The sequence below is a fragment of the Haemaphysalis longicornis genome, unplaced genomic scaffold (genome assembly GCF_048455015.1).
Source record: "Haemaphysalis longicornis isolate Haplotype H1 unplaced genomic scaffold, Haemaphysalis longicornis Haplotype H1 scaffold_7, whole genome shotgun sequence".
Classification (NCBI taxonomy): Eukaryota; Metazoa; Arthropoda; class Arachnida; order Ixodida; family Ixodidae; genus Haemaphysalis; species Haemaphysalis longicornis.
Window position 1 is genome coordinate 57,476,976 of NW_027526422.1, and position 18,429 is coordinate 57,495,404.

The 18,429-nt window shown below is 49.5% G+C and overlaps 1 protein-coding gene across 1 annotated transcript; it reads right to left on the minus strand.

Moving 5' to 3' along the window:
- Positions 1-6,537: 6,537 nt before the first annotated feature.
- LOC144144336 (serine/threonine-protein phosphatase PGAM5, mitochondrial-like) lies at positions 6,538-16,919 on the minus strand. Its single transcript, XM_077675734.1, has 5 exons — positions 16,768-16,919; positions 12,273-12,451; positions 10,367-10,584; positions 8,623-8,753; positions 6,538-6,688 (listed from the first exon to the last, which is right to left on the minus strand). Exons 1-5 carry the CDS (start codon positions 16,917-16,919, stop codon positions 6,538-6,540), a joined length of 831 nt encoding a protein of 276 aa, XP_077531860.1.
- Between the last annotated feature and the right edge of the window lie 1,510 nt (positions 16,920-18,429).

Below are 18,429 nucleotides of genomic sequence, written 5' to 3' on the forward strand. Positions count from 1 at the left end.
ACTCCCGTGATCCGCGAACGTAAGTCCCATATGGGACAGCGGTATGTCATTAGAGAGTTATAGCAGAGCTCGGAGAACCTGTCCCGGTACGGCGCCCGGTACACGGTATACCTCCGCATGCGCCCAGCCGGTATCTCCCACTCGGCGCAGGCGCAGTGGTGCCGGTCGGCCGCGGGTACCGTACCGGGGACGGTTCTCCGCTCTGCTATAACTCTCTATTGAAGCCTCTCAGTTTTCAACCTGCGCTTAAGTCTGTGTGTTGGGGCTTCCCCGTTCACGTTGCTCTGAGGCTGCCTTGCCTGTTCTATGGCGAAATCTTACCTTTTGCAGGTCGTCGAGCGTGCTCCGCGCTCCTCGTCAGCCCCGGCAAGAGAATGAAGATGGTGACGATGATGATAGTAAGCATAGCCAGCTTCGTTCTCCTCGCCCGGTTGGTGGGGAAAATTAGGTGATAGCTTGAAGGGACGATAAAGGGTGAAAACAAATTGGCCTGTACCGATGGATTACGGTGCTACGAGTGTAAATACTACCCTATTCTCGCAACAAGCAGTTGTTTAATAAGGCATAAAATGCCAGTGCGGTTTGGGGTACTACGTTTTCTGACGTCACAAAAGTTGTGAACAGTGAGAGCTCATTAGAGAAGCAGCTATAATTTTTTTCCTCAAATAAACAGTTCCTTAGTGGTTGAGCACGGGAAATAAACGTAAATCAAAACATTGCGTGAGCTGATCCAATTAAAAAAAACACAGACTACAGCGAAACTGGCTGCTTCCTTTATGCTTCAGGCTGCTTTATGCCTCAGAGTCGGCAATCATGCTTTCAGTTTTGTTTTGGAAGATCATTGGTGCGCAGTTAGCGAAGTCAATAACCCATCACTGTGAACGCCCGAGCATCTTCAAGCAATAGCCCAGGCAGAAAACGGCAAAGGGATGAAGACGCACTGCAAGTATTTAAGCGACCCGCCTGAGCTCCTAATCCGTTCTCCGCGCGCGGATGTTGCTATATCGGTAAGGTGTGCCCGCACCCCATTCTAACAACACAACACAACTTCACAGTCTGTCTTACCCATTGTGCAGTTCCGTTCGCCGGGAGCCGCTGTTGATAAACAATCCGTAAATCGCGCGTCGCGTAGCTTTGCGTCTGTTGTGTTTGGGCCCGGCGTACCTCGGCCACGAGGACTACGCCAGACGAGTGCCGGAAAACGAGTGTATATTAAGTGCAATGCACTTCTTAAGCGACCCTGAACCTGCGTCCACCGGCGATGTCCGCGCACGTGGAGATGGACGCGCGCAGCCTGGCCGCTGACATGGCACATACCCACGTGGGGGATTGGCCAGGAATCTCCTTGTTTTCCTTGGCAACGGGGGGAGATGGGCGCGCGCTGCCTGGCCGCTGACATGGCACATACCCACTTGGGGGATTGGCCAAGAATCGGGCGTGAGAAGGGCTAATGCACCTGCTTGAAGGAGTACTGACACGAAATTTCAAAGCTGAGATCCGCTCTAGCAATCAAGTACAACAACACAAATAGGTGTCTGTGAATAAATGCATCTTTCTTTCTTTGTAGTTGTGTGTGTGTGTGTGATCTCTCTTTCGCAAACATTACCGAACCGCGCAAATTCAACTCGTGCATTCGCACTTTCACATTCTTCCCCTCGGGGAAATGCGGGGAATTTTTTCTCCCTAGGTTGGTGTGAGAGAAGAGAATATGAGATGGACGTAATCGCTAGACGACGTGAGATGAAGGCGCCCGCCTGAGCAACGCCTAGCCCAGCGCTTATACTTTTACAAAAAGAAAGAAGACGTCGCGAATAGCAACAGTTAGGATCCTAGAAAAAGAAGAAACAGTGCATCGCACGGAGCTGACGTCGGCGCTGTCATGGCCATGGTCACCATTATATAAAGGCCGTGTCTAGAGTGCCGTCTGACGGTATTATAAACACTCCACTATATCGACGTTCACCGGTGTTTTCTAACAAAATTGCCGCGGCTGGCACTACATCGCTCTCATACACAAAGCAAGCAAACCTAACCTAAACATAGCATAGCATGACCTAACGCACAGAAGGAAAGCATTTAAAACATCCAAACTACCCTAAGCCATAAAAAGTATACTGTAAGGTAAGATAAAAAAAACAATTAAGGCAAAAGCCGGTCTCGAATCACTGTCTTCGGGATCAAGAAGCTAAGACGGATCCTCTACACTACAACTTTTTTTTTCTTTATTGCCCATCTCGGACAATGACAAAGAAAAAATCACCGTAATGCCGTTATGCCCCCCAGGGCCGGTGTTGTCATTTAAAATTCCCTAAGAGTAGTCAGGGGTTCAATTTTAGACAACCACTCTGGTGGAGAGTTCTTCGCTCTCTGAACTTCAACAAACTGTGACACACTTTTCCTAAAATACTGTCTCGTTGGTCGCGCGTCGACATCGCAATGCAGCCAAGCCATGCGAGAACGCCAAATGCTGTGCAGACCTAACAACATGACACTGTCAAATGGTACACCGTCCTCTCTATCAATGCACAAAAAACGAATACCGTGTGGGCTAAGTGGAAAATCTTTCTGGAGTGACCGTTGGAGGACATCGCAAAGGAACACTGCGGCCCAACAATGAAGAAAAACATGCTCTTTTATCAACGCGTTTTTCGATGCAATATCTGGCCAATGTAATTAGGAAAAAATTATATAAGGATTTATGTGACGTAGTCTTCCCAGTGCCACTGTATATAGCTCTGTACAGCAATGGTCCAGGACAAGATGTGTTAAAAAGAGTCAAGTGAATGGAAGTGTCACCTGGGGCAAAGGCTTTCTTTTTTAAATTGCACACGGGTACACTTTCAGCCGCTACTTGGATGAATGAGAGGGGGCTCTCGGTTCCATGGGGAACCGACTGCCCCATTGGCAAACAACCCGAAACTCTACACTACAACGACAGACGCTTGGGCCGGTGCTAGCTTAGTTTTAAATATTCGAATGTCGTCGGACGGCACTAGCCATGCCTGCAGCCATCAGCTAGAGTGCCGTCGGACGGCAGTCTAGACACTGGGTTATATGCAACGCATGATTGTCAACCGTCATTCGCGTCATTTCTCCTGCTGCCACGTAACATGTTTGGTGAAGGTCACAGTTGTCATCCCCATCCTGGTCCACCAGCTTCACCATGTCTTGCGTCGCCTGTACATCGTCCCAAGCCTCCTGGATTGCGTCGGCCTGCCTCAGCCCCGGTGATCCATGAACGCGCCCATCCCCAGCCCTGTGCCCCAACCAATGACCTGCAAAGACCAGCCGATGTGACCAGCCGGGACGTGACCGGACGAGACGCCGCTCCCCTGCCCACATCCCCGGCGCGTATCCAGTGGCTTTGAACGTTTTTTCGTGGCGTCGACGGCATCGCTGTTCCGGGCCAGTCTTCAGCCTGCCAGTCATCGTCATCGGTGGTGGGAAGGACTTCACTGTCGCTTATCTCATCTGATCTCCACCTCACTCGTTCATTGCATAATGCATCGATCGAGACAGGGCTCGGGGGCTGTATTACCAGAAGAAGAAGATGTCGCGCATAGCAACACTTAAGATGGGTATGTGCCATATCTAAAGACGCAGCAACAACAACAACAACAATGACAACAACAACAACAACAACAACAACACTTAGGATCCTAAAGTAAGAAAAGGCAGTATTTTGACGTCCTCGCGAATTTCAGTAATTGAGTTAGCCCTGGCCAATTTCCCCTTGTGGGTACGTGCCAAAAACTTTGGGGGTATCATCATCGTCATCATCAGCTCACGTCGGTGCTGTCATGGCCGTGGCCCCACCATTATGTAAATACAACGCTTCATTATCAACAATCGTTCGCTTTATGTCTTCTGCCGCCACGTAACAATAGGTTGGCCTAGCCGGGCAGCCGCGTTTGTCCGATATATGAAACGGCGCTTGTCGCTCCTGAAGGGGGCTTCGCTGGCGGTCGACTTGATGGAGTCTGGGTGTCCGGTGAAGGCGGGCACACCGGGTGCTCGGGCGATTAAAAGGATTTCTGGTTCCGTGTCCGAGTCCAAGCCAGCCACCTCGGCCACAGAAACGTTCTGGGTGGTCTGCCGTCGCCTCGAGACGTAAAAGCTGCCGTTGCCAGCGTGAGAGCGCCTAGCGCCAACCGTGTACACTATTCCCACACCGGTGCCTCGCTCCTACATTGGATATGTCACGAAAAAGTGAAAGGGAAACGGGAGAGAGAAATGCCAGCTTTATTTACTTATTTCTCCTCAGCAAATAACGCATCGTCGCTCGTCGAACGAAAGCTGAGAGTGCTCCGAAATGTAGGATATTTCAGTTAAAACAAAATATCATTCAGCCTTAGTGTCCCTTTAAACAATTTATTCTTAGCCTGGGCAGCAGCAGTATCAGAAGCTTGTTTATGTCCACAGCAGTACCCGCCCCAATATACTTCCACATGCTCTTTAATGCACCATCCCAATCATTGTTCGAAGCCACCTCAGCTTTTTTTCCTATCTAACGCAACCACAAGAAATCTTCTTGAACAAGATCTTCACCAACACCTGTATTGCGCCAGGGACTATTAGAAAATGGTATTGAAGCTTGCAACAACAACAAAGCCCGAATTTTTTTGTCATCACTCCATCGATTTTTCTGCTTTCTCCTTCTGCTCGGGCCAGCAACTTTCAAACTTTTTCTACCGCGTCCATGCACATACCTGAGCCCCGGCGCTCATAGGATGGAAACGAGAAGCCACAGTCTTGTCCCTATTTTGTAAAAAAAAAAAACACTTCTTTTGTTCATGAGAACTTCCTAAGTTACACACACATGCACCGCAGACAAAATTGATAGAGTGAGCTGGTAACAACTCTTTGTTGTAATATAATTCATTTACTTTTATTTGTAGTCATCATTTCATTGCTTTCTACTCTCGTTTTTTGTCCCAGGGGGCTGAGGGCATTTTTACCGCTGCCTTTCTCCAACCGAACTGGCAAGCTGCTGCCAACGTTTATTGGCGACATGGTGAAGTTGGGTGTCCTTTGGAAGCGACGGCTTGTCATTTCCTCTACTGGTGGGAAACCCGCCGTACAACGCCGTGAGAAACGATTCGATGGCTTTGAACACACGCAAAACCGTCACCTCATTTACTCGCCTCATTGCATATACTCGCAACCCTCGCTTCAACTGGTATACCAGTTTTGCATGAAGGGAACAACCGAACACGTGCACGTTTTCGTAGACATGACCAAAGTTGAGACAACTTCCCCGTAAACTTCATGTTGCTTACGCGAGCACAGTTACCTCAAACGTCACGTGCTGAATAAACTTACCTTTATGTCTTGTAACAAAACACGACCGGGTCGCGTATCTGTGTTTCCTAGTCAGTACGGCCAGTCGTCACCTGAGCTTGCTTATGGGGGTTATATCACAGAATAAACGCATCTAAAGCATACAAAACCACCCGAAATAAAATAAATAACTGCCAAAATGGGCCTGCAATGGTTGAAAACCACGGTGTAGAAAAATATTCAACGAAAATGGCCGAAACTGACCAAAAAGGGGAAAACCCGCTAAAAAGTACAAGAAGCAGTAGCTGAAACTGACCAAAAGGCAAGAAAAATACCCCAAATCCTACTTATAATGCATAAAGATGTCATAAGTAGATTATTGACGTGACAACAAACAATATTCACATATGACAAACCCTTGAAATTGAAAAAAAAATCGGTAAAGGGATTTGAACCGGGGTTAAAATGTTCGCTTCGCAGGAGCGGAACTACTAAACTACGATACCGAACGGTTGTGAGCGATTAAATTGAGGGCCGCAGGCACGTGGACATAGCTTCAAACATGCTTCTAGATGGCACCATGCGTCGCTTGGCTGTGCTTAGGAAACGCCTTTACGCGACCGTGTCTCAGGACGCCATGTTTATTCTCTGCAGAAACGAGCCCCGTGCTTCTTCCTTCTCTTCCAAATGGCCGCCGCACTCTTCGCTTTGCTGGTTAGATTGGCCGCTGAACACACTTGCCGCTTTTCGTTGGCAAAGCACCGCGCCTTTACACTCGACCATGTCTACGTGAAAAAATTCGCTCCGTAGCAATACCAAGTTTCAGCGGCGCTACAGCCTTCTTCGTTGATAAAATACGCTGCCATTTTTCTGTGGCTCAGCGTCACACCACACACATATTCATGGAGAGGTCACGTACCCTGCTTTGTTTGAGCCTAACTTCAAATTGTTCTTTAAAAGTCCTACATGCGAAACAGTCTTGTTGAACTCGTGTTGAACATATTAGCCCGTTTCACTAAAAAACACGGTCTTCACGATACGATACGATAGTTACGAAAGTGAGTGCGCGGTCGGAAATTTTTATTTTTTTCCAGTGCCCCAACGACGAGGAAAGCACAGCCCGGGCAAAATGTCGCAGATGCAGTAATTACAAACCCATTTAGTCTACGGGCGTGTTAATTTCGTCGAAAAGTACGGAGAAAGAACAAAGCATAAATGCTTGAGAAGTATGCAGTTCCGATGGCAACACACTCTAGGTTAGTTGGTGGTGATCATGTCCGGGGGGAAGTGTCCCGTGTCGCCGAGTGCGTGCAGAGAGACCCGACCCGAGGGCAGGATGCACACAACAGTTATGCTGCCGTGGGTGATCAGCAGGCGAGACCAGGCCTCGGGAGGAAGTTGCAGAGCCCTGTGCGAAAAACGTTGACAGGGTATCAGCTCACTTTGCTGCAAATGTCGTCGAAAGACGGTAGTCGTCTTCCGCCCCTGTCACGTAAATACCTCTCTTCTCTTTCCTCAAGCTCACCCGCCACCATCTCCCCTAGCGTTACTAAATAAGCTACGCTCAAAAGTAGCGTCACTCGAAGCTTCTGGGGCTATTTTGTTTCTGGCTTGCAGTGTTGCCATCTCTCCCAATGAAACCGCCGCCGGTTGTGACGGGCAGAGTGTGACCGGCCGCTCACGCGGCCCCGCAGCAGAGAGAGAGAGAGAGAGAGAGAGAGAGAGAGGAGAGGAGAGGAGAGGAGAGGAGAGGAGAGGAGAGGCCGCGCAGCAGAGAGAGAGAGAGAGAGAGAGAAAGAGAGGAGAGGCGCGCAGAAACAAAATGGCTGCGCCCATATGTAAACAAATATCACGTGGTGCCGACCGACCAATGAAAATCCTGAGGGCACATAACAATGAGAGGAAAGAGTGCCAATACTCTAAAAGCCTTTATTTAGTGACGCTACTCTTCCCCTCTCGTCTCGCTCCTCCGACGATAAACACGATGGAGGTTTGCTGAATTCAATTTTACCGCGTTTCACTGTTCGCGCCATCTACTGAAACCTTCCGTTACTGATGGACCTCTTGGAATCTCGCCAGAAGGGCTAGAAGGGCGAAAACATTTTTAAAGCGTATTTTTTTATTTGTTATCGTTAAAATCATGCAACCACGAAGTTTTAATCAAAAAGACATTGCAAGTGTCACTTATGCATTGACGTTTTGCCTCAAATATGCCTAATTTATTATTTTTGCTTAGCAATGTTAACAAGTATGAGCACCGGCACCACATATAGTAGTGTGGAACTGTTTTGTTCTATGTAAACGTCTTGTTCAAAAATTCTTTTAACTCTTGGGTGGGCGGCTGACTCGAGGGACGGACAGACAGACAGACAGACAGACAGACAGAGGGATGGACGGGCGGACGAATTGAAATTTTCGTGTTTAAGTAGCCTATGAAAGACTTGTCTTTAAAAGAAAGAGAGGGGACCGCGTAAGGAGTATTTTTAGTACATTCTTTTCATGCTTCGTATTGTGTGTGTGTGCGTGCGTGTGGGTGCGCGTGTGTGTGTGTTTGTCTGTGTGGGTGTGTGTGAGAGATAGAGGGAGAGATGGGTAGGGAGGGACATTATTTCTAACATTTGGACATCAGGGTATGTCCTTCTGTGTGTGTTACCTTCTCTCGCCCGGTCGTAGTGCGCAGTTGCAGTCACGAGCTAGGCGGGCTTTCTACCGGACGCCAAAGTTTTGGGGATCGCTGTTTTCACGCGAGCTCTTTATGCTACCTTTCCCTCATGGCCTCTGTTACGTAACGCGTCCTGCGCACGCTCCACGGGAGCATACCCATGTACCCGCGACGGGCTCGGTCTGTCCTGGAGAGAAGTGCCTACACATGTAACCGGTTGGCGAAGTCGTGCGGGACGACTGTGGACAGCAGGAGGGGACGGTCTTTTCGCGAGGTCCTGCCTGCCACACCACCCCGATGTGGAAATCACGTGCGCAGGTGCAGCGCCCTGTGGGCCCCCGAATCCTTTTGGTGAGTCGAATGATGTAAATTTATGAAGAGCTGTTTATTGCCTTGCTACAATGTTATGGCTATGAACGGTTATTAGTTTATATGAAGTAACTTTACGAAAGTGCAATAAATGCTGCCGGTGATGTTAACCTTATCGCCTCCCGCCTTCCTTGTAGGTCTCCGGGAACAACGAACCCGCCGCACTCAGCGCTCGCACGGCATGTCTGCTGAAAGCGAATGGCTGCGGACATAGGACCCCATAGGACCCCTGTGGACCCCCACTAAGCATCTGTGGGCACCTGCTGGACACTCACTTCACTTTTCGGTATTGTGAAATCAGGCGCACTCACCGGCATACCCAGTAGCGGATGACGTTGGCATGACACACAATGATCTCGTGAGAGTCGACCTGCTGACCAGGATCCGCGCGGTAGAAGTATTTGCGGAATCCGGCTTCTATTCTGGCACCGTCTTCGAAGAACTGGCAAGAGAGCGGCGTCCGTAGTCAGTTCCAGGTTCCGTTCAAGTGATTGTTATAAATGCTGCGAGCTGCCATAAATTAAGACAGGGTTCCCGCGAGGGGAGGTGGGCGTAATTTTTTGTTTCACTATCATTATCATCAGGTGTGTCCTCCCGTTGTGTAAAGTTGGCTTTCCTGCAGTGCGTCTTGATTACGGCACCGCGATCAGTGCGACCAAGATAGCTTCGCTTTAATAACGTTTCGTGGATTTGTACGCTAGTGAAACAACGCCCACTTTTTATGGGTGAAGTGTAGAGCTTCTATTTGACTCCAATTTATGAGATTTGGACGTTTCTTTTCTGCTGTCTTGTTTCGCCCGAATAAACGATTCCGGATGGACCGAAGATTCGTTAATACTAACCGACCTATGTGTTCCCAAGGTTAATGATCAGATTAGCATCGCTGAGGGGACTGTACCACACAGGGCATGCGAATATGCGCCCAAAATGCGTTCAAACAAAGCACATCCCTTTTTTTTAATTCTAAAGCCTTCAATGGCCCACTGAGAACAGCAAAGCCGCCGTCCACCGTATGTACCAGAGAAACGGCCCCTAAAATGCGCGCAGAAAACAAAAGTAAATTAATTAAGTATAAAAAGAGAGGCGGGATGTTCCAATAAAATCGGAACTTCAACGGGACTGAGGCATACCATTTTCGAATGCTTGCTAGCTGAGTTTTGTGTCCTTCAAAAGCACATTACTTCAGTAATTCCCGCATGAATTATACTACGTTGACATGTCTTTGACGCATAGTTCGCTTCATAAAAAGCGCTTCGACAAGCTCCACAAAGAAAGCGATGGCTCCACCAATCCCATTTTACCATGCATTCGTGATGTCAGTAACTGTAGTGCAAATAGTGTACGGGAGTCGATACCTGTTTTCACGCTTTCGGAATTTTATGAGTTAATAGGCAAGTGATACTGTTGCGAGTGGTACATTAGTATTCACGCTACTCTAATCTACCGATACATGCCAACTTTCGTTCACACTTTAGTGTAAGCTTGAGTGCCATGATAACTTGGTATAAAACTTTGGCCAAAATGAGCATACTGATACGCTATATATTAGCATGCCTAATGTACTCTATACTTGAACGAAATCAGTCGCTGCAATCGGAAGCCGTCATGGGCGCCGCTGTAGCATCTAGCGAAGTTCCTCTCCTACTTGGCTTGGCTAACCAAATGGCTTCTTTTTGTCTTAAATCCAAAATAAAAAAAGGGGTCACATTTTTTTTGTTCCTTTCGCATGAAGTTTCTGTAGAATTCCTGACCAATAATTCTTTCGGAGATCCACTATTCTATTATAAAAGATCCTTGAATCATTCAACAATAATGTGTTTTTGCAGCCACAGAAAACTCTTCAGTCTGCTTACGAGCCATGCCAAGGACAAGTGGAACGTTCGCACCCGGCACATGACAGAACGCTCGCTGAAGCGCGGATCGCCAAGACACAAGCCCCAGATTTCTTTCAGGCATGCAGTAGTAAGAAACTCTGTGACTGTCAGGAGCCTCAAGATAGAAAAATGCTAGCGCATATGAAAGTGACTCCTTGCGTTGACCAGGACCTCTTGCAACTACCTGGGCGTCCGGCCTCCAGCTGTCAAGAGCGGGATCCGGCCGTACGGGTGCCCCTTCCCGGACCAGCTGGCACGGCAGCAGCTTGACAGGTTGCAGGTGCTTGTGGATCAGCTGCGCTGTTTCGACGGCCCTCGGCATGGTAGAGTGGACCAGCAGCGTGAAAGGGACGCCCAGGTGCTTCAGCCGCTGCCCCGTCAGGTCCGCCTGCTTGCACCCTGCGTCGTGACGCATAGACAAAGACGGATGATTAGGTGGCTGCAAAGATTTAGTAATCTGTTGCGAGTGAGGCCAGTCTGCGGACCGGTGACGATGAAAAGAACGTTTATTCTTGGCTGCATCCTAACGAACGAGGCCCCAGGCCTTTTGTCGTCCGGACGAAAGTTCCGTGGACAGCCGTTCTTTACCGCTGCCGAGAGACGACTCTCCCGTTTCTCTCTCTTCCGGAGGTCCCGAGTCGCGCGCACCGCCACGGCCGCGCGGTTCTTAGAAGCCGGCCTTCGGTCTCCCCCCGCCCCCCCCCCCCCTTCCCCCGGTTACGCTGGGGCGCACACGTGTTCCTATTTTACCGACCGGACATACACTTGTCTCTGTTCGGCCTTGGCTCCCCTCCCAATGTCTTTCCGAAGCGACAGGGATGCGCAGGCGCGCCGCAGTTAATGGCCGCACAGGTCCCCCAGAGTCCCGCACGCAACAACTCTTGCACAAAGGTGCTTCTACGCTTGTCCAATCAACGCTTTCGGCTGGGTACCATGGCTGCACTGAAAAGCTTCCTTGTGCGTCCCGATATGCCCTGCTCGGTCTCCGAAAGTGAGCGTCCACAAGAAAATCTATCTCCAGCCATAAGAAGGCGAATAATAAACGTGATCCCATATGAATCCAACACATCATCGCTACAGAAAAGCAGCCATGCAGCACGGGTGCTACACCCACAGTACGGCGAGCCCGAAGGAGTGTTACACACCGATTCTGCAGACTACACCAGCAAAAGAGCGATAATATATATGGCTTTCATGGATAACAAGGAGACACATCACGAGCGCGACACCGACAAGGGCCGCCATTGCACAAACGGATAAAATGGCCATTGCATTAGTCATCACTTGACCCCATGCAGACACAGACGTTGTAAAACTCTCAGCGGTACTGCCGTAATTGATGACCGGAGGAATTCCCACTGGAAATGGCTCTCATAATTCAAGAGCCCAAGGAAAGTAGCAGAAAAAGTGTGCGGACCTCCGGCCACATGGTAGTTTCCTGAAATGCAGCCGCCCGTCAGTTGGCCAGGGAACTGAGTGGCACGGCAGACGGCAATGCGAGCCATGGTCCGCGCAACCGATAGCGCATGTCCAAGGAGTTTTAAAACACTGTGAGTCAGAATGTAAGTTTCACACTCCCTCGCCTTAGTCGCGGGCAAGACACTCCCCCAATCTGCCACCACTGCGAGTCGACGGGCCCTCTGATGCCACACGTGGGGAAAGTACTGTCCAGCTCCGTTCTCAAAGCTTTACTGGCATCCGCTGGCGAAAGAGGAAGGAGGAGGAATAAACGCCCCTATGAATCAGTTAGCCTTGGGGAATAAGAGTCCTTATTCCAGGGCCCCTTGAGACCTCTCTCTTTCTCGCTCACTTTCGTTCTCTCTTACCCCCTCCCCTCTCACCCCCTCTCTCTCTCTCTCTCTCTCTCTCTCTCTCTCTCTCTCTCTCTCCCTCTCTCTCTCTTTCTGGTGCGCATAATATGCTTGGTATTCGGTTCTACTTGCTAATGGCGGAATTTTACCCTCGTCAGCAAGGAATTAGCAAAAATACTTCAAGAGAAGGAAAGGGCTAACATAATCAGCCTTTTTAGGGCGCCTTCCGGTAGCCTAGAAGACACAGCTTCCGGAGTTTTAGAAGTGGACTCTTACCAAGTTCGGTAAGGGTCAGGTCCTTCTCACTGGCCCCCTGCATGTTGTACTGCCCATGCCGAATCAGGTAGAGGAACCTCGATGCCGAGGGTTTCGCCATCGCCACGTCGTCGTGGTGACGGCGCTTCTCTTCTTCCGACGAGTCCTTCTGGGGTACTGTGCATGACTTGGGGTCTCTCCTGCGAGTGGATGAAGATCAGCTTTTAGCTTTTTTACTTCATGAAACCCATTATGTCTCGCCAGCCAAATGTGCTAGCTCCATGTGGCTGCCGGGCACGTTGCTTTTAAGCAAGCAGACAACCAACGCCACATGAAAGGAGCAAACGAGTGAATGTAGCTGGGGCTCTGCAGGAGTGTGCTGGTTATCGACACAGCAACCGTGCGTGGGAAAGGAAGTGCGTGGCTGCGCGTACCGAGGTAGAATAAATTTCGATTGGCTAAAATTATGCGCATTATTACAAGGGGGCCCAGCGGAAAAACAACTCGCCAACCGCAATTCAGCGGAGGCCAAGTGTACCACTGTGAGCTCCGGAATGACCAACTCGACAAGTACTGGCGTTTCCGGCAGTAACATTAAAAAATCATGCACCCCTCCGTCAAACGACGCTGATTGAACGGGAAGCTTTCTCGTGACGGATTCTTTGGATGTCGTCTAATTTTTGCAAACCGCTTCGACCATGTCTGAATGGAGCAATCGGATAGACGCCGGCTTCGTAACTCGAGGTGCCCGGGATCGATTCCGGCTACGGGAAGCGTTTTTTAGGAGAAAAGCCTATTAGGGGCTCGGGCTGTCAGCGTCTCCTATAGTCGTCGTCCTTTCATGTAGTCACACTACTAAAACACCGGGACACTCGTTTTCTGACGCCTCGCGCTATAACGCTTCGTGCTTCAGAGACACGAGGCTTTTACAGCAAAGCCGTATACCTCTACTACCAACGGTTCATTCTCGGTGGGCAAAAACGCCAAGGTACCAAGAATACACTTATGTACTGCATGCTTCGCCCCTCCCCAGGATTTACGCTAGCGGATATGGCCCGGGATTTTCGTCTTTCACGTCGGAGTTTTCGCGTCACAGACGGGATCAGTGAAAACACTAAAACTAAAGCTTCGCTTTATTATCCAAGCTCCGCACCTTGCGCGACCGTCTCCGCAGTTACTGCCACAAATGGCACTTAAAGCGACAAACTCCTCACCATCACGCGCTAGGAGGAGGGCCGCGAATTCTTTCACGGCACATGGGCGCTTGAAAGTTGTGGAGAATATTTCCAATTCCATGACCATCCTAATTCCAAAGCTAGGAGAAGATACCATTAAATACGACAATCTACGTCCGATCGCCCTCGTATCCGTCGTCTGTGAGAAGGTCGAATAGACAGTTTGCACGGACGTCGCAGTAGCTGTTATGTTGACGCGCGCGTGCATATTGGAAGCATCCGAACTCGTCCACCCCTTTAATCTCCAACAGCGCTGAGGAATTAGGCTGAGAGCAGTGCACCAGAAAATGTGGTGGGGACGTTGTGTGGGGACATGCCGCGACCACGCTGGGATATTAAAGGGATTCTGCAACACTTCCGGTAAACGCTTTCACTCTTTTCTTCGCGTCTGAAAGCCAGCGGGTAAAGAACGTCAAGACCGGGAAAGAAAGAAAATTCTTTTGAGCAACTTTCTAAGTTATCCGATGGGCATTGAGCAGTAATTTTTGACAGAGGTTGACTACGTTCTGCAAGCATTTAAGATTTCAAAAGAAGTTGAAAAAAGTGTTACAGGGTCCCTTTAAGTTGGCGGATGAGCCCCATTCTAAAACACGAATCAGACTGGTTTCCGTAAAAGCTAAACACCTCCTAATGTCTTGTCTTTGTCTAGAGGATAATAAAAACGACTCCCCGGAGAAACCCCACGTCACGATTGTGCTGAACCCGTAGCGCCTTATGCACCATCGCCCAGCAGGCAGTGTTGTAAACCCTGGCGGAGACATATCTCGGCTAACGGCCCGTGAACAACTTCCTTGCGAATCCGACCTCCTAAATCGGCTGCGGCAATTTTGAACTTCGCTCAAGACAACAAAACGTGCTACTGCAAAAGGCAATCATCCTGCCCATTCTCTTCAGCGTTGTCCTGAACAAGCTCGCGCGTGGCGTAACAGGGGTCGGCGTCATCCACGTCACAGAATATATAAATGACACGGTAAGAAGCGAAGGAATGTACGACCACTCAGTTTTCACTCAGAAGCAATTCGCATTTTCACCGTAGCGGCGTACAGCTATCGGTAGCTATGAAAAAGGCTCGATCAAAGCAACAACGACTGAAATTTCCGAGATCTGCAACATTAATGGTTAGCTTTTCCAACTCGCCCCTAACAGCCGTGTCTAGTCCAGCTTCTATCTCCATCGTCGAATGCGATGCTAGAGAGCTTCCCGTCCATAGCTTCATCCACCATATTTCGCACAGCTTGAGAGGGGCTTCGCAAACCTAATGTATCGTCCGGAAGCTTATGCAGGATCTCCTCGTGTACAAAGTCAATTGTGGGACCCTCGCATATCAGCGTGCCAAAACATCGCGTGTACCAGCTGGTTGCCTTTATCGGGTGGCCTGCCCAGTCATGAGGAGCCGTTATCAGACAATGGTAGAGGAGCTGTTCTGGTAGGCACAGCTTTCCACGCTTGAAGTTCCCATTGTGGTCCCCTAGAGAAAAGCCCAGAACCGCTGTGAATGGACACCTCAGGCCCGTGCTATATCGTCTGGCATGACGATACCCCTACTCCGCCAGATCCCAAACCCAGGACCATGCACGGTCTCTCGGGAACTGACTTCCTGGTCACTGATCATTACTCCTTGGCTCAGAAGGCCTACACATCCTGCCCCCCCCCCCCCCTCTTCCCAGCACTTTTATTCCTTGCAGCGGCTGCCGTTAGTAACAAGAACGGGAACACCAAAAGTGGGTCTTCAAAATAGTTGATGCCCCGAACTGCGCAGGACTAAAACCCTGTGCAGATGCAAGGGTGTCCCTTCTTCCCCTCTTCTTCTTGGTATTTTCTTTCTCCGATGTGTTTTGCCTCTGCAGGGTTTCGTTCTCTTGTGCAGACAGAGGATTTTCTAGCCTGGCCAAACTTTCTGCTTTTCTCTTGCATTCCCCAAGTGAGTACAGACCTGGGAAACGCCAGCCCCACATCAGAAGGATGTGTGGTCAGGCGGTCTCGGAATAAACGGTCCAGGAACAAATGGTCCCGGAACTAATGGTTCCGGAACAAATGGTCCCGGAACAAATGGTCCCGGAACAAATGGTCCTCGAACTAGTGGTCCCGGAACAAATGGTCCCAACTTCAAACTAGGAAGAAGTGGTCCCACCACTACTGCACCTATGCATGAGCGCCTGTATGAGGGAAGGAAGGGCTTCAGTGTATTTATGTTTATATGTCTGTATTTGTGCACAAGGTATCTTGCATCTGTTGATATATATTTGCTAATGCTGAATTTAATTGAATGAATGAAACCCGTGGTCAGGGCAAACTTTCTGCGGCTGCCAAAGCTTCGCCATCACGAGGCTCGCACGGCCTGGTATTTGTGATTTATTTTTGGATACTGCAGTTGATTACACGAAAACTTGCGAAGGGTCACTAAGAATATTCTTACAGGATGAGAACCTGAAGCCGTTTCTTTTCTTTATGTTCGTCAACGAGTCTCCTGCTGATGCCGGTTCTAAGCTTACAACCGCGGCATCAGACTCTCTTGTAGAATCAGCGCCCATGCTACTGCTGGCACACTGTCTTCACTGAAGCTGAAGGTTAATTGAGTTTCAGATGTGCGCGCTTTCATATGTTTCTTTTCTGATTCCCGCGAGACTGAACGCGTCCCAGCCAATAGGCGCGCTCCTGTATTTCGCATGCACGAGCTGCGGAAAGCGTCCAGCGGGAATTGCAGTCAGCTTATGGCAGTCAGCTTATGAGAATTCCAGGCATCGCTTTTGAGGGCGCCTTTTCCTGACGCCAGCCAGGTGCGCCTTTTCGACAACCCAGTTAAGGAACGCGCTTTCGCGGTAATAGCGCACATCAACATACAGCCTTGCGTGCAAAACAACGGGCCCTATCCCACATCTCTAAAGTTCTGTATGATGTGCGTATGCAAAAGCAAAAGACACGCGAGCCTCTATAGGTACAAGCTAGTTACGATCCGCCGTAGAACATGATAATTACCCGTCGCGGTGGCTCTGTGGCTAAGGCGTTGTGCTGCTGAGCCCAAAGACCCGGGTTCGATTCCCAGCGTGGCAGACGTTTTCTAATGGAGGCGAAAAGCGAAAACGCCCATGTGTTCGAGATTTTAGCGGACGTTAATGATCCCCAGGTGGTCAAAATTAATCCGGAGCCTTCCACTACGGCGCTTTTCATCGTCCGTGTAGCGTCGGCGTGTTAAACGTCATGATCAATCAATCAAGAACGTGAAAATTAAACTAAGGCCCGATAATAATTCACTGCCACAGGTTTCGTCACTACATGCCTACCTGTCCCAGTTATCGTCCCACCGGCAGGTGGGCTTGGAGTTCGTAGTCCACGAAGCTTTCACCAGAAATTTTTTCGGTCGTTCGCTGCAGGCCACGAAAGCCGCTGCGCTGCAACCGACAATGGCAACCCCCGTGACGACGCGCCGGAACATTTCCACACTAGATCTCGTTCTTTCTTCTCTTCTTCTTGCTCCCGGTAGCGTGATTCCAAACGCTTCGCTGCACAGAGCACCCACGTGACACGTGTGATGTCACTGCGCGCGCTATTCTTTTGAGCGCCTGCTGAAGGGATCCTGCCGTTCTGGCTCTGTAGGCTTGACGTAGAGCACTGAGTATTGGCGCCGGCGGCTTCGGTTCGAGCCCCAGCAAGTTGATCTGTTTCTTTTTTTTTTTTCATTGCCTATTTTATTTCTACATTTTATTTTTTTCTTCTAAACTAAAATCTACGGGTCGTTTTTGTTAATAATGGTGATTTGGTACGTTTTAGGTCGCTTTAGGCTTGGGGCGCAGCCAATAAACACGTTGAATTACGGTTCTCCATCGCGCGAACGGACATATCACGTGGGTGCTCTGTGCAGCGAAGCGTTTGGAAATACGCCTCCCGGTAGGCGAACACGGTTGGGATTTTGGTGATGACGACGATAGGTATTCTGATGATGAAAGTTATAGGAATTCTTATCATTCTTATGAAGCTGTCTTCCGCTGGTGGTCGAATTGGTAAACTTTCCAATTTAACAGTTGATGTATATGCGGATTCAAAAGAAATTTGTAAAATTCAGATTTATTCCCTGGTGTTCTACAAAACTCGAATGTGCTTTTAAACTGAGAAAGGCCATTCTCACAACCACAGAATGAAACTGGAAACTTGGGCAGCGCTTAGGAGGATCCAAGAGGGAGGGGGGGGGGGGCTTAACTACTCCGTGAATCACCAAAGGTCTCCCTTCCGAGATTGTTTTGCAAACCCCGGTTGCCCAGTTGGTTTACCGCTGCGATGCAACAGCCGACATACGCCACTTGCTGCGGTCTTGCCTCACCTTGCGTCCGACGAGACTGCGACATCTTGCGGCGACGGGCCTCCCCGTAGACGATGGCCCCACCATCATCCCTCCTAGACTGCATCCGCGAAGCAAAAATTTTCATGTTCATCTTATCAACGTTTCTCATCACCAACTAATACCCCTTGTCTATGCCCTGTGGCAAAATAAACGCACCTAAAAAAAGCTGGGGCAGAAACTGGGAACCACCAAAACAAGAATGGTAACCACATCCCCTTCCCACCCCTGAGCTGTGGGAGAACCTGGTGACCAGTGCTCACCTCATGGATTCCCAGACTAGGGAACTACTCCTACTTCAGAAAGCTCAAATATGTTTTTTTTTTCCTCTCTAAGAGTCTGCTAATGCGTTTGGGGAACAGCTCAGTCCAGTATTTTCGAAGGGCGAAATCTATCCCTCGTCTAACTCCTCGAACGTGCCGTTTAAATATTGCGTTCCGAAACGATTTTTGGCGACGCCTGCAAAGCTCTCATACGTTTCAAGCCGTCGATTTGTTGCGTCCCCAGCAGCAGGTAGACTTCGTGTCTCGTGCAAGAGCGGCTGCTACGGCTTGTGGCTCTCCGGGCTAAGAATGTCACTTACGGTTGCAACACAATATTTCGCTCCTAT